A 16,026-nucleotide genomic window follows, 5' to 3' on the forward strand; every position below is an offset into this window, starting at 1 on the left:
TGTTTGTGGTGTGGGCAGATAGTTCAGTGCAAACTTTAAATAATTTTGCCTACAGAGATTTTCAGTTGTATAATACTGGAATGTGTTTATTTTAAACTGAGCGTTCTTTCTGCTACCTTATCAGCTATCTTTCTTTATTCCTACACAGCCCGTATCACAGAAGTATTTATTTATAATTCTTTCTTTGCAGGCTGATATCCTACACAGAAAGTGAGACTGAATAACATGCACATGCTGATTACTGGAGGGGAGGCTGAAGGACATCCTGTTTTAATTCAGCCGTGTTACTGTTCTTTGGGGTGAAATGAAGAAATTGGTTCCGTTTTGGAAATACTCAGATTTCTAATGCAGCTGAACTTCAGTAGCCTCTTTTGCAGTGCAGGTTTCAGCAAGTGACTTTTTCTTAAAGCTGCAGAACCTGTCACTAGTAGGAAGTCTCACTGATACATCACACCAGATGTCTCTGAAAGTAGTTGAAGTAGGTGGTATGTCTCTCGATGAAAGTGACTGTAACTTGAATGAAAGGACGTATAATGAAGAAATTATTAATCTTGAAGTAATGCAGCAAAGCCTCCCTGTAGCGAGTGGCAAAGGGAGGAGTAGTGAGGGATTTTCTGAGAGCTGTCAGGCTACCTCAGAACCCAGTGGCTCCTGGGGTGATTTTGAAGGCTTCAAGGAGTCCTTAGACGAATCGGAGAGATTCAGTTATAATTTTGAAGTTTTGGTGAAGTCAACAAAAACTTCTAGAGTCGATATGGACTTCAGCAGGGGATGTCGTAGCACTTCTGCTGGCCACGTTTGTTCTGAGCCATCACCACGCAGTGGGTTACAGGAGGCTTCGAGCTCTCTGAAGGAGGTACGTGTTAATAGCAAACCAAAGACCAGAACTGTTTGTGTTACTGCTTCCTACATCTCAGGATTTGTATCTGAATGTCTCCTCCAGAGAGGATAACAGTGTACAAGGAGAGCTGTCAAGCCACTTTGCAGCTAACTGGAGTGGAACAAAAGCAGCGTCTTTGCGGTGTTTCACAAATACTTAAGTCTCCTGCTGGAGAGCTTTAAAGAGTGTAAGGCGCTGCTTTGCTTCTGGGAATAAGTAAGCAGGTAGAAATGATGAACCTTGCCCTGAAGCACACGCAATTTACAAGCAAGGCAAGAATGAGCACAGGATACAAAAGATCGGGTAGGTGGGTAATGAAAACAGGGTGGACAAAAATTGAGTGAGTTGCCTGCAAGTTTGTTGAAGTAAACCAACATAACATTGAGTTAGAAATGGGCAAAACAATAACTTTAGTTATTTAACGTACTGCCTGAATAATCCAACAGTCTTTCTGGAATTTTGCACCCACTACGGGCGTACATTAATGACACAAAAAAATGAATAGAAATAATTTAATATCATTCACTTCTTAGCATCGAATGTTACATTCTCTCATACAATGTAAGAACTAACAGTCTGAATAAATAACATAAGGTGTCCTTATCAGCACAAAAAAAAAAGTTCAGGTTAAGGGTTATACCTTGTTACAGTTAGTGTGTTTCCAAACGTGCATCACCACAGTGAAGCAAAGTAACAAAAGGAAAATAAGAATGTACAAATACAAAACAAAGCGTCCTCATTCTTGCCACTTTTATGCTAAATTAAAACATTTGAAAAAAGAGAGCAAGGTAAGACTTGCGCCGGGTTAACCAGAAGCAGTAAGAGCTTACTGCTTGTAGTCTGTGAGATGAGTTTTAGTGTGGGGACAAGAAGTCTTCAGTTAAAAAAGAGAGTATGTAATGACTGGAGCTGCAGTAGAGTACAGCAGATCTTAACCTTACTGAAGCCTCTGATTTCTTTTTGCATTTATTAAAGGCAAAAGAAAATGTCCAGTACGAGCTAAGTAAGTTAACCGTGCCTAGAGCTTCCACTTGTCTATTCTTGTCTCTGGGTACAGCAACAGCTGCAGAGCTGCAGATCTCTTTGGGTGTAGAATATATGGGTAGCTTGTCCTTCATCCCTGTGCTGTGTGTATTGTTTGTTGGAGTTCATAAACTCTTCAGGCTGGGGCTCTGTCTTCTGTGTGGTCAGCAGAAAAAAGTCCGGGTAGGTTGGAAGGGACCTCTAGAGATATCTGAGGTCAGAGGTCTGACCTTCGGTGTCTAATGCTTCAGTTAATTAAATGATGTCAGTCTGGAGCAGAATCATGCATTTTAAGATAAAAACAATCTCTAAGTTTCCTTGCTGTAGCTGGATATTTTGCCTACATGATTGAATTAAGGATTTTAAATGTGTTCTTCAAATACTGGCCTTTGTGAGAGGGACTAGTGCACTTGCTTAAGCACTGGAGTATCTGACAGGATGTAGAGGATTTAGTCAAACAGCAGAGATGTGAAAGTTGTGCGGCCGTATTTTTATAATTAGTACAAAGTCACAAGGTAAATGGTCATATACCCAAATTTTGCTTTAGAAACACCCACTGGACAGTAACAAAATCTTGCATTTTTCATCTGGTTTGGCTAAACTGTAAACCAGTGACCCGAACACTGTCAGAGTAATGTCACAGCTCTGAGAAGATATTACGAAAGAGGCAGACCTGTACTTCCCTCGATTCATGCTTCTGTGGCTTTAACTTTGCCCTCACCCTAGAGCTGAGAGCAGCTGCCTGACTTTTCCGTAGCTCCTGTCCCATTTTGGTGTTGGTACCTACTTTGGAGGATTCTTTTTTAGCTTGACTATGACTCCATGAATGCTTTAGCAAGTGGGCTCGCACAGAATTCTGCTCCTCGGACATCTTTTTATTCCATATAGCACCCCCGTTGTAAGTTAAGTCTCCTGAACTAATTTACAAATCTGAAGTGTTCTGACACTTCGGGCAAGATTCAAAGGATTTTACCCAGGAGCCTTTGAATGTCCCAGCAGTTGCCCTTCAAGGAGAGGCAGTTATGCAAGACTGACTGACTTCAGGAGGGAGCAGTGAGGAGCACAAATTCTATTTCTAGAAGCATGCTCTGAAGTACAGAAGCCTTCTGTCAGCTCTGTGGATTTTGCCCACTCATGAGATTAAATCCGTGCTCTCGGTATTCACTGCACTTGTCTGAGTTCAGTATAATGAAACTGGAAATACCTCAGTGTGTTTCAGCTGTTCAAATCGTGATTAAATGAAACTGTCAAAATACGGAGTATCCACTCTTAGGTTTTTCAGATTAAACTGTTGATTGCTACGCAAAGAAACAAACTGACTGGTGTCATCCTCTACTGCTCAGACACCATTGCTGCTCCTGGACCGCAGTCCCTCTGCAGGGTGTCAAAGTCAATTAGTTGCTTTGATTTAGAAAATTGCAGTAATTCCTTCTTTGAAGGAATAAAAGGGCAAAGCTTCTAGCCCAGATGGCATCATAACAGCTATTTAGGATGGGAGATAAATTATGTAAATTTTCCCTTGTTATTTGCATTTCCTAGTCTTTAGGTAACCCTGTTCCTTCCTATAGGCCTGTTCAGTCCTCCAGACCTCCTCCTCTTCACTGCTGGAGGATGAACAGTATGTAAGCCTGGCTCTGATTTTTTTAACACAGGCTGGAAAAGGTTTGGTGCAAAAAGGCAAGGATTTAGGGACGTACTCACCCCAGCTTTTGTGCAGACTTACACAGTGCAAGTGTTTATTCGTAACTATAACGTTTAGTAGCTGTGTTACATGTGGCTGAATTAGGTGTCTTCAGATACTGAGTTAGCAAAACAAGCTTCTGAACTGATGTATTCATCATTTTAACCTGGACTGAATTAGCTGAGCAGGAGTCTTCTTGAGTGCTAATAGGCAAAGCAGTCTATAACTTGGTAACTGGGAGGCTGGAGACTAAGGTTCATCAGAAACTCTTGGATTCTTACTGCTTCTCCTCTCATTCTAGGTAAATACTCAGAACACTGAACTATAGGCTCAGTCCCTCTGTGCCATTAATATTAATACAAACTTTAAAAACAATAATACAGTCTGTGGCATTGTAGTCTTTGGACTAGGTCCTTCATGAACTGCGGAGATGGGCTGTATAAGACATGTAATAAAACTCTTGTTTTTTCTAGGCAAACCACAGCTATGAGGATATATTTAAGTTGGGCTTTCCAGAAGTCTTTGTATCACAGTCCAGAGAGAGCGTAAGAAGCTTAGATCAAGTACTTGATACAAATAACGAAGATGTTGGGATTCCTGAACTTATGAAGAATCAACTTTGGTAATGAGTTTAGATCAACAGTTCAAAAAAAAAAAAAAAAAAAAAAAAAAAAAAAACCAAACACAAAGTTATTCAGCACTAAAACTGTTTATTTCATAATTGAAAAATCAGTGGTACTTGTAGGTGAACTTAAATATCTTCTTAATTCTTCTGCTCTTCAGCATATAGATCATACCAGTTTTGTACTGAGGTGTTAAAGGAAATGGATTGTGGTTTAGCCTTTGGAAATCAAGGAAGGGACTACATCAAAATTACAAACTCCTCCTTGGGTTTTTTCCTGCTCTTGGTGTGCCTTCTTATGACTAAGCCTCTGGAATGCCACAACACCCATCAGGCAGCCTGTTCTTCCTGTTCCTTTCTTTATAACATATCTGACTGACTTCTCCATCATCTGAGGCCAAAGCATTGCTGCTGCTTCTACTGACAACCTTCCGGCTTTTCTTTTTCTCCCTCCCCAGTTTTCCCAGGTAGTAGCTTCTCATGTTTAACCAGATGTGCTGCAGAACCTGTGGTGCCTCTGGCTTCTTTCCTGGGGTTCTGCTAATAGTTAGTATCGTTAAGGTAGCTTTCTCTTAAGACAGCTGGAACACTTCTAGGTAAGTTATGGTTGTTTTTGAAGGGTCAGCAGCTTCTAAGCAGTATTGTAGTTACTGAGCAGGACTGTAGTTACTTTTGCAAAATCTGAGGCTTTGTATCTAGAAAGCTGGGTCAGACTGTAAGTGTTGTAAGAATCACAAGAAATGTAGTTAAAACACCTAACATGAGCATCCTTTCGGCAAGTTCCTCATATCTGCATTTTCATCAGCCTCAAACTTGTGGAGAAATATGGGGGTGGGTGGGTGTAAAATAGGTTATGTATGTAGTATTATAGCAGAGTAGCAACTACAGACAAAACTGTGGTGAATAACTAAGATCAACGATAACTGCATCCTGTACTGAGCAAAAAACTGACTGGATTTATATAGGATGAATGCAACGTAAGAACCCAAAGTATGATGTAGAGGGAACTCTTGATTCTCACCATTTCAGTAGCGTGTTTTGCAGTGGTTTTTGGCTTGTTTTGCAGTGCCCACATGTCCAGAGCAGATGCAGGTGACCCCCTGGGCAGCAGGCCACCGCAGTGGAGAAGCATGGCTGATAGGAAGGAGAGAGGCTGAGAGACAGAAAATGCAAAGTGCAGAATTAACAGGGCTGAACTCTACCCTCGTTTCACAGAAGAAATCGAATAATGCAAGTTGTTGGCATGTCACAATCCCAGAAATACGCTTCTAGTGCACCTCTTATCTGAGAAGCCCAAACATAGTTATGTTGACTTTGTTTCCGTTAGTTGTCGTGCAAGCTTATTAGTACATTGGGTTGATAGCGTTGAACGAATGTAGAAAGAGTTTTAAGATAAATTGCTTTCTTAGATCAAGGTAGGCTAGTACACGACCGTGTGTGGTGAAAATAACCAAGTTCTATATGTTCACTGGAAACTTTGTACACCTTATAACCTCAAACTGTGTTTTCTTTCCCAGCATTGATTCTGAAAACATATGGAGAATGCTTAGAGACTTTGATAATACCCCCAGCTTAAGACATCCCTGGAGTAAATCTCGTTGCCAAGAAAACCTCTTGAGTGTTCTTGGAATAGATGCAAATCAAAAGGTAATTGAACAACGGTTTGCTAGTATGCCAGCAAAAACACTTGGTTATGGATCTGCTTTTCTGTAATGCAGATGCCTGAGGAACTAGAGCTGGGTGAGTCATAAGGTTTTTTTACAGAGAGCCTTTTAAAATGGTAGTTTAGCATTTTCTCATCATTATGTGTAACTATGAAATTGTGCAGGATCAAATTTTGATCATCTTTACACTGAAGCCTCCACTATGTTGCACCCTGTTGTTCAGTGGTTTGTTCAGCTTCAGTACAGATGTAGAATTAGCTTTCAGATGCGTGTACCGTGAGATGGTTTTCTTTTTTGCTCAGAGCATGAGAAAATTGTCAGCCTCTAATATATTTCCATTAAGTGAAAATCAAATTTGAATTGGAAAGGCTGTTAAAGTAATTACTGGATGTTTTCACTGTATAGGAACTGAAAGTGTGTCCCACTTCCCTTTTCCTTAGATTATTCTATCTGGTTTTGCCAGGCTCGAGGTAGAATATGTTTTAAATTGAATCAAGACCAAACCAACAGCATTGAAAGATCTCAACAACAACAAAAAAAGTATCTGTTTATTCTCTTGTTTGGAGAACATGAAGGTATCAGAGATGGTGATTTAGTTATTTAGTTGGGATGAATTTCACATGGTTTTCAGAAGTAAGTATTTCAACTGATAATTTGATCACTGAAGCACAGGGAGGGGGACAGTTCATTCAGTTTTGATACAATGACAGCGCTGAAGGTTTAGGAACTATTCTGCACTGTCACTTAATGGGAGAGACATTTCTCCACCTTAACAGGACATTCCTCCAACATAGTTAAACTCCCCTTCTGCTCCTTTCTTGTCTGTAGTTACACCAGCATTAAATCAATGCCCAGGTAGCTAAATTTATGTCATTACTTCTTTTCTGATACTGGAAACTCATATTGCTTTTAAGAATGCTGATGAAGATGTATTTCTCAGCTATCTTCTGCTGTAGGTTAAGGTTAATCTTAAATGGAAATGGCTTTTGTATTAATTGGCAATTAGATTCATGTGTGTAGAACTTGTTTTGGCATAAAATTGTTTTAATGCAAGAGGGGCACGTGATAAATCAAAATATGGCTTCAGACAGTAAAATTTAGTGGTTGTTGTTATTTGAGAGAAACTTCTCTTTAGGTTATATGCTTTGAGATCAGAAAGAAATTTGTAAAGAAAATGTAAATTATGTTTTATTAGGACTTTTCAGAGAGCCAGGATGACATTTTTGAGGAATCAAATGTTAAAGATAACGAGGACTTCAGATTTGATGGATTCAGTATTAATGACTGCAAAGCAGTGATCCAGACCAAGGTAAGAATTGCTCTGAAGGTGAGAACTTGGAGAAGCACAGTGTGTGTTTACATGCTCCTCTGTGCTGCAGCCAGCTGTTCTAGCATATGTCCTAATGTAATTGTTTGGATGTGGAGTTGGTTTTTGCTCTTTGAAACCTATCATCTGAAAAGGTATGACATAATGTACCAAATGCAAAGCAACTTAATATGGGGGATAGTGAAATATAAGGTTATTTGTTACATAAACTGGACTCTGGGGCAAATTATTGGTTGAGAGAGGGCAGCGATATATGAAATGTAGTCAGGATACTCTGATGACAAAGGCAGATGAACATGTCTGTAGAAGGATCAATTGATCACTGAGAGCGATGATTGTAACTCACCCCTGGTAACACGTGGTAAGAGAGACATTGGAGGCAAAGCTGGGAGAAGAAATTGCATTCGGACTTGCATTTCAGATATTCAGAATGATTCAGATTCGGTTTTTTTGCTCAAAGGGAAACCAGGAGCTGCTTAAGGAGGAGGGCAGAACTGATGCTACAATACAAGGATTTGAGAACATTACTGGTTTTAAGATGTGTTACAAAACATACAGAGAAATTAAATTGAAACGCTTTGTGGTTAGTGAGTTCATGTCTTTGGTCCAACAGGCCTTAATAAGCTCTGTGTCTGTCTTGCAAAAGCAATTGCAAGTTGGAAGGAAAATTCTGCCATTCCCCATTGCTTTAGAAAACAAATGAGTCACATTCTGTTTTAACAAAGTATTTTGGATGAATAATCTTAACCCAAGGTCCCTTCTCTGGAGGAGAATAACCTTGAGGAACTGTTGCCACTGTGGAGATGCGTGTTTTGGGGCACATTTTGATTGCTCTGTTCTGTTCCGTTTACTGCACTAGACGATGAAATTGTGTAACCGTTCTGGGAGCCTTGTACACACGAGACGTTAGGCTGGGGAACTCAGAAAGAAAACCACAGGGACTGTCCGGCCTGTTCCCTCACAATGCAGTTCTGCTCGTTTAATTAGTCCGTGCGTGAGGGCGGGATCACCATAGCCGACACCCTCTTGGAGATGTGTGAAACACAGAGACACAGTTTAGCAAAGGAGAGACAGTTCAAATTAGATGATGAAGGAGTAAAAGTCAAAAGAATCATGATACAACGTTAAGGTAAATGGACAATATTTGTTTGGAGCAGCATCTGAAGGGAGAGCACCAACCCTGCTGCTTGGTGTCTCAAAGTCAAGTCGTTAGGAAAAGTATGTTGCCATTTCTCATTTTAAGTTAAATCACATAGTGAGATGTTTTCCATTTATCTTCCCAGTTATGCCCTTTTTTCTTAGGCTGATTTTATGTTTATTAAAACTGTGTAAAAATTAGATTGAAGTATGCAAAGTGATTAACTTACTGTAGGATGGAAAAAAATAACTTTGTTTTTCTTTTTCTCTCAGCTTTCTGTATCATCAGATGCCAGACATGGTCATCTCTTCACCTGTAACCTCTTTTTGAGAAGCGTGTCATCCAATGAAAACATGCAATATGTAACACTCCCTAGGAAAAAGCACATTTTCGCTACACACAACCTAAAAATGAAATTTTTCAGTGGTGTTTGTTGAACCAAATGCAGCTTTAGACAATTTTTTTTTTTTTTTTTTGCTTTTTGAACTGAATGCAGTTTACCTTCATTTTGTTACTGGCTTGGTACAGCAGACTGCAAATGTTCTTTAGGGAAGTGACGTATTACTGTATATGAGGCACCTCAGGCTGCATTATTAGAATATATTTAGTTGTGAAGTGAAAGGTGTCATCATTTTGTCCTGCCAAGTCTTGTGGCAGGGTCACATCTCTTACAGTAAATCCGGCTGCAGTCACACTTTGAAGATACTCGGGCGGACTACTCTCCTGAGCTCTCAGGCCTTACTGCCTCTTTGATCAAAACCCTCATTTCCCCACCAAGATCTAAACACCCCTCAGGCGTCTTGTGAACTGTGCCTTGTCACCATCTCTCCTCATATTTGGTCCACTTTGCATCAGCTGAGATCTGTTACTTTGCCACTGCTGAACATCATGAGAAGAACCTTCTACATCTGGTGGCTTTCACTGGGGTTTAGGAAAGTAAAACTGTTTTTATTTCTGGCTGACAAAGCCTACTGCGGTGATAGGGTAGAAAACCGTTTTGTTCTGGCATTGGTTTCTAACTGAAATAAATTGCCTCTCTGAAGCTGATTTTAGCAGGACTTCTTCAGCTCCCAGACACTTTGACCGTGCACAACTGTGCTCGTTAAAACTGAGCAGCAGCACTTCAGGACTTGCACTGCACAATGCTGTGAACTGCTGCCTTTTAAAATGTCATAGTAACTAGCGACTGTATTGCCCATCTCCTGCATGCTTCAGTGCCAGAGGGGATGTGCTTCACGGTCAGTCATAGAGTCCGCGGTGCTTCCCTGCCAATGGCAGCAGCTTCCACCCAAGTCACTAATCCATGTACTGCTTTGGCTGTTCTGAATATGAGAATTTTGTGTGGGTTTTTATTTTAAAGAGTTGTTAGGAATGGGGACTGATATGCTATGTGTTAAAAGCAGGAGTCCCAAACTAAATCAGTTTATTATTTAATGCTGTGCGTGTTCTGTTCTTAGAATTAAAAATACTGCAGAGCACTGGCAGACTCCAACACACGATCAGTTCAGCAGTGAAATCACAATTGCTATAATAACTTCAGTGTGATTATGACACCTCAGTGCTACTAGCACAGGATCAACTGCCTGTAAACAGTAACAGGCCGTTTGGAACAGTGCTGATCCAGAGCGGCTCAGCAGCTTCCCCGACCCTGGAGGGAGTTCTGCAGCCCGACTGAAACCGCCATGTGGATCCAAGAGCAGTGCTCGCTTTCTCACTTTAATATTTGAACTAATTTTTGATTTCCACTGTAAGCCTTTCAGAGGATATAACATGTATTAAATAGGTTGTAATTGTAAACTCACAAAATAGTAAATTGCCAATAAATGGGGGATAGTTGCGTTTGGTAATAAACTTTAACCAATTGTAAAAATAAAATCCCATTTTTATGCTTTCAGAGGAGCAGGGCACTGCAGAGGGGCTCGACAGGGCAATCTGTAGCACATATAGCACCGGCTGGTGCACCAGGGCCCCCTCTTGGCTTTCAGGTTCACCTTTCCTAATGTCAGATGAATGCATCAAAGAATGTTTTGCACTGTTACCCCAGGAGAAGGGTGACTGCATCATCTTTCTCTCACAGTAACAGGTTTTATAGCCCTGTCCAAGGTACAGATTGAGAAAAGTTTCAGCTCTTTGTGAATCAGTGCAGGGGGAAAAACCTGCTGGGGTTGCAAAGGTGATGGGCTCCACATTTCAGGTCTTTCTTTCTTGGACAGGAGATTTGGGCCCACCTGAGCCCTTCCTGTCTGTAGACATGGGCTGCACAAGACAACCGAGAGTCCTTTTGACTCCTGTTACCAGTCTGAGATGAACAAGTTCATCATCTCTTCAGAGATAAAGACTAGCAGGTTTGAAATGACGAAGTAATTCACATCATCCTCAAAGTTGTGGAGTCCTGGCAGCCCTCCAGCCCTCGTTGGTATTTGTCAGAATCTGCATATTTGGGGGTACTCACAAGGGAAAACGGCTCTCCTGTTTCTGTTGGCTGATGAGAGCGTGATCAGGGAGACTGTTTTCAGGTGTATCGCACAGTATAAAGTAGCTTTGCCTGCTGTTGTTATCCTGGGAAGCCAGGGTGCCGGAAACCCCTCTGGGGTGTTTTGCGCAAGTACAGGCTGTTCATTTCCTTTAGTCATTTCCTCGTTCCTGCCTTCCTGGGCACCCGTCACCACATGCCAAGCACTGCCATGCACCCGCTCTCCAAACGCACGGCTGCACCGAGGAGCAGCAGCTGTTTATGCTGTGGAAACAGTGCACGGAGGAAATAAAACTTCGCATCTCAGTACGTTTTAAGATAGGAATTTCCTAATTTCTCATCCTGGTTGCGAGCTCTCAGCTGTGAAATACTGAGTTTGATGAACTCAACATGTTACTGTACCCTCTGTTTGTGGAAAGCAAATACCATTGATGTTTGACATTTGCTTAGGGTTTTGAAAACGTGAAAACTAAAGCAAGGTAAGAGCTTTGGCCAGCAGAGCTAGACACAAACACCTTTTTCTTCCACTGAGATTAGAGGGAAAAATGCACCTGTAGAACAAAGTTTTAAAAAGTTCACATCGGCAATGTAACACGGAAACGTTTCCTGTGCAGAGGGAACACTGCAAAGTGCCTTGCAAAAAACCCAACCCTGTTGTGAAAGATTGAAAATATTTCAATGTGTGTTCTGTTCAAAGGCTTAAGTAGAATTTTAGGGAACTTATTTCCACGAACGATCTTTAAAATTGTGCAGAGTAGGAAGGCAAAGGTTGGGGAAGTTTTGTTTTAGCAACAGCCTGTTGCTAGTGTTTGTAGATTTATTTTTAAAGGTCCAAATAATTTGATTAACAAAAAAAAGGTGTGGGGGTATTCCAGACCCTAGGATAATTTTTAAGTATTCCATGAGCCCACCATTGGTTGGACATTGTCAGAAGGCTTGGGGGGAAAAACAAACACACAAAAACATCTTGTAAGAGCTTAAAAGTGCTCCTCAAAGTACAGGGTCATTACAGGATTTAAAAGCTCTCCAATCTTTGTAATAGTGAAGATGTGTTTTCATAGTCCTCCCCTCTTTTAGTGGGGAATTTGGCTAAACCAGGGCTGCATCGCAATTCACTGGCTGCTAAACCCCAAGCTGCTCTGTGGATTCGCATTTAACTGCCAGATCCACTCTGGAGGAGTCAAAGGAAAGAAGAACAAGGCACCTGGCCAGCAGCTGCCACAGGCTCCCTTCAGTCACATCCAGCAGAAGTGTCTTCCTCTGAAACGCGGATGAGAACCTCCGAAACTGCCATCCCAGAGCACACCCGGGTGCCGAGGCACAGCCAGCCTGGCTCAGCACTCCGCTGGGATAAATGGCTCCTAATGAGGGAAAAATGCATGGAATGAAGTTGCAAAGTTTTTCTCTGTTTCCATCAAAGCAAGTTGCCTGTGAATGCTGGGCAAGTACTTTGCTGCCAAATATCTTCCAGCTTCCCTTAACATCTGCTTTAATAATACGTACTTCTATAGAAACACTTCTGCATCCTAACAGCGTAACTCTTCACGTCTAACATTGGGTTTTAATAGCTCAGAATTAGTTTTGTAATGAGTTATAACTCATCTTCCTCCCAGAACTAAGGACGGGTTATTTTGTGTATTTTACAGCTTGAGCTGGCAAGTTGCATCTCCTAAGTCTCGCTTCCAGCATACAGAACACTGAGCTAGGGAGGGCACTCGGGGTAGTACCTGCCTCTCCCCAGCCAGCCATGTTTTGAAGCAGCGCTGCACCGAGACATGCTGCTCAGCACGCTCCGAGTTCAGATCCTTCAGCGTGGTTGAAACGGATTGAAGTATACGAAACCCTACCCCGCTGTTAGTCTCAGGCAGTAAGAGCAGTACTCCAGAGTATTTTCATCAAAGACTAAACCGCAGCACACCTTCAAAGGGCAGCGTTTTCCGTTGCCAAACCTCAAGACCCGTCAGTCCACACACAGGTCCCTACGGCACCATCGGCAGAGCCCTGCTCAGTAACGCAGTGACGGGGCTAATGTCACAGTGGGAACCGCCTCGCAGCCACCCCAGATTTCTCTGAAGAGTTACTTCTAGACCAGAGGTTTTCATGCCATGGTCAGTGGGACAAAAGGCAGAATGAATTCCTGGTAAGCAGCAGCCAGCACAGTCTCATCGATAAAATGAAGTTCCTTGCAGGATCTCCTTTTAGAGGTTCACAGCAGGAAGAGGGTGGAAAACGTTAAACGTGAAGTTGCTGGTGTAATCTGTGAAAGCCCAGACTAGCAACAACCTCCCCCTAGCACCCAGTAGCAGTGGTTTTGTCCCAGACAGACAAGGATACAAGTGAAGTAATCAACAGTCTGCGCATCAAGGACGCTTTTATCTGACACTTGCTTTAAACTAGGCAACCCCTGAAGGAACACTTGGAGCTGCACAGGCTGGGAGGACAACATAGGGCAGCTGAGGCCTGAACCAGAGGACAACCAGGTGTTAACAAACACGTCACCTCTTCGTAACTGGAACCCCCCTGCCCCTGCCAGCCAGCACTCTCTGTGGGCCATCCCTCATTCTGTGGGGACAGGACACACAAAGGGCACGTGAAGTTGTAGAAAAAGTTGGTTGAAACTCAGAGCTAACAGCTGAAACACTAACAGCTAGAGCAGACAAGGCTAACAGCTTCATATTCATAGCTGACATGGGCAAAGCCTACAGATGGTGGTATATGAACAGTAACAACCATAATGGCAACACAGCTACAACTACAGCACTGGCCGAAGGCAACCTGGGAGCATGTGATACTGTACACACTGACTACTTAGCAACCAGTTAGTAACAAAACTGCAAACAAACCCAGCCAATGAAAAGCAGGAAGATCCCAGACCTCAATATTACGAATTATCATGCGAGGTGTGGGGAACTTAGACGGTGAGCGTGTAATTGCCATGGGATTTCTCAGCTCGGAGTCCCTCTTCGGAGGCACCCAGCTTGAGCTGTAGCCTTCATAAAGGGATCTGTCAGCTTAAGCGGAAGCCTGCTAGGGTGGCTGCTGTGTGCAATTTCTGTAAGAGCATGGCTGTGTACGGTATGCAGGATTTCTGGGGAGAAAAGAAGGAAAAAAAATGAAAAAAGGTGCAAAAGCAATCACTTTGGGAAAATGTTACATCTTCGTGAGTAAAGGACCAAAGGCTGGCAAGGTACCACGGTTTTCTTAGTTTTAAAACAGTCAAATACAAGAGGCTTCAAAAATATAAACGGTTAAACTGCAAAACTGTGGCTTTTATTTCCAAACATACAATAAATAGGTCCACCACAACCAGCCTCTAACTTCATTTTACATGGAAGGATTTTAAAATTAGTTTGTGCATATTTAAAAATTAAACTTCCCTTTGCACGTAATTCCATACATAACCAAACTGCATTACAAACCATTACGGTCTTGGCACTGTGATGTAAGCAACCAATCCGAAACAGAGCTCTGTAGCAAGCACTTGAACAAAAACTGCATTTTGAATTGTTGATAAAACACCTACCAACAATTTAATCTTTTCCTGAAGTATACAAAAAAACTTGAGCCTGTCAATGCTGAAAAGCAAGTTGTCTTCGCTTATGTTCCCCTCGGGGCTGCAAGGAAAGTGGATTTATTAAGTGTTCACTATTTGCTACATGATACAATTATCATACCAAAATATCTTTACTGCATAGTAACATTCCATATTTTCAAATGCAAGAAGAAATTAGATGCAGTCTTTTAATTCATCCCTCATCACTGAATTTAAAGACATTTTTAACCACAACTCTGCTTCATCACAGTGCAGAAGGCCCTTAATATTTCAAGGACTTATTCAGTCATATCTTTAATACAAAAGTAGAGGCTGAGGAAAAGCCAGAGTAGTCTATACACAATGCACGATCTGTGTACATTCTGAAGCTGTACCTCTTCAAGAACTATTTATACACTCTTCAAACAAATCCCTTTATCCAGCAATTCAAAATACTTTAGATCAGAAATTTTATATTAGAATCAATACATTATATGCATATAAATACATTTATACCCTTCGGTTGCTAAACAACCCAGATGGCTGCGAGGATGTGACCTGAACTGGTTCTCCACTGGTTTGGGGTACCACACTGTTATCGGCAGCTAACTGTTAACCAAAATAGTCACAGTAAGAAATGGAGATCTTTGCACACGGTAGGTGTGCCACAGCATCATTAAGACTAGAAATACAAGATGACACCCTGGCACCTGCCACAGGGCCAAGATTTCAACTTCTGAGAGATGCAACACACAGGCAACACATTTTTTTCCCCCCTCTGCCGATGCCCCATTTGTGAAAAGTCTCAACAGAACAACAGAAAAAAAAAAACCCACCAGAAAAATCAACAAACCAAAGCAAAGCTTTTACAATTGCAAATTTTCTTACAAGACAGGTGCTGCAGCTTTCAAGAACAAAGTAGAAGTTTTATAATTAAAAAACAAAAAAACAACAAACCAAAAACTAATGTGCAACTGTGTAGTTCAGAAGACAATAGCAACGATCAATACAGACTTCAGTTCAAGCTGAAACAGTATCCAAACTGTCTTACGGAAAAATAGTTCTTACTGCAAATCTCACCTTCAGTTAATGAGGGTGCTTAGACACTTGTATACGCACCTGCTGTACACACACCCCCCTCCTTCCCCAGTACAAGCTGCTTCCAATGCCCAGGCAGGCCCCAGCCCTGGTGCCGCACCTGCATGGTCAGAGCCCTGAGCTCTCATAGGCACAGCCGCACAACAGAACTTGGTCATCAGCACCGACTCACCCCGTATCGGTGAGCGCTTCAGGAGTGTTCAAATCAGTAAGCACTGGTGGTGTAAGGAGCGTTCTTGGCTTTGTTTCTTAAAGGATACAGAAATGTTGACTCTCTTGAGCATCCTCCGAAGGTGCTAGAAGTTTTAGGTTTGAAGCGTTTCTTTCCACAATGCCAGGTGTACAAATGTGTATCTTTTTAAATAATATTGCACATAAAAATCATCTTAAACTTTGTAGTGAAAGCAGGGTTGAAGGACAGTGTTTTCCAAAACAGATTAAAAAGCTACCTGTACATAGCAAGTTTTAATTTAAAGAACGCCAAGATTATTCAAAAATCTAAGCACATAATACTGACAGAAAAATGTTAAATTGCACAATCTACATATAAATTACATTTGTAAATACTTAAAAGTTTTTAAACATTGA

At 41.6% G+C, this 16,026-nt stretch overlaps 1 protein-coding gene across 1 annotated transcript; it reads left to right on the forward strand.

Annotated features, from left to right (window-relative positions):
- Positions 1 to 457: 457 nt before the first annotated feature.
- On the forward strand, positions 458 to 8,772 carry LOC104488021 (chromosome unknown open reading frame, human C14orf79). Its single transcript, XM_010135191.1, has 5 exons — positions 458 to 856; positions 4,058 to 4,206; positions 5,724 to 5,853; positions 7,066 to 7,179; positions 8,608 to 8,772. The coding sequence occupies exons 1-5, from the start codon at positions 458 to 460 to the stop codon at positions 8,770 to 8,772; spliced, it is 957 nt and encodes a 318-aa protein (XP_010133493.1).
- The last annotated feature ends 7,254 nt before the right edge of the window (positions 8,773 to 16,026 follow it).

This window comes from Buceros rhinoceros, unplaced genomic scaffold, assembly GCF_000710305.1.
Source record: "Buceros rhinoceros silvestris isolate BGI_N320 unplaced genomic scaffold, ASM71030v1 scaffold27474, whole genome shotgun sequence".
In the NCBI taxonomy this organism is placed as follows: Eukaryota; Metazoa; Chordata; class Aves; order Bucerotiformes; family Bucerotidae; genus Buceros; species Buceros rhinoceros.

Coding starts and splice junctions, on each gene's coding strand:
- LOC104488021 (XM_010135191.1), top strand. CDS start 458: ATGTCTCTGAAAGTAGTTGAAGTAGGTGGTATGTCTCTCGATGAAAGT. Junction 857..4,057: donor CTTCGAGCTCTCTGAAGGAG/GTACGTGTTAAT, acceptor TGTTTTTTCTAG/GCAAACCACAGCTATGAGGA. Junction 4,207..5,723: donor CTTATGAAGAATCAACTTTG/GTAATGAGTTTA, acceptor TTTCTTTCCCAG/CATTGATTCTGAAAACATAT.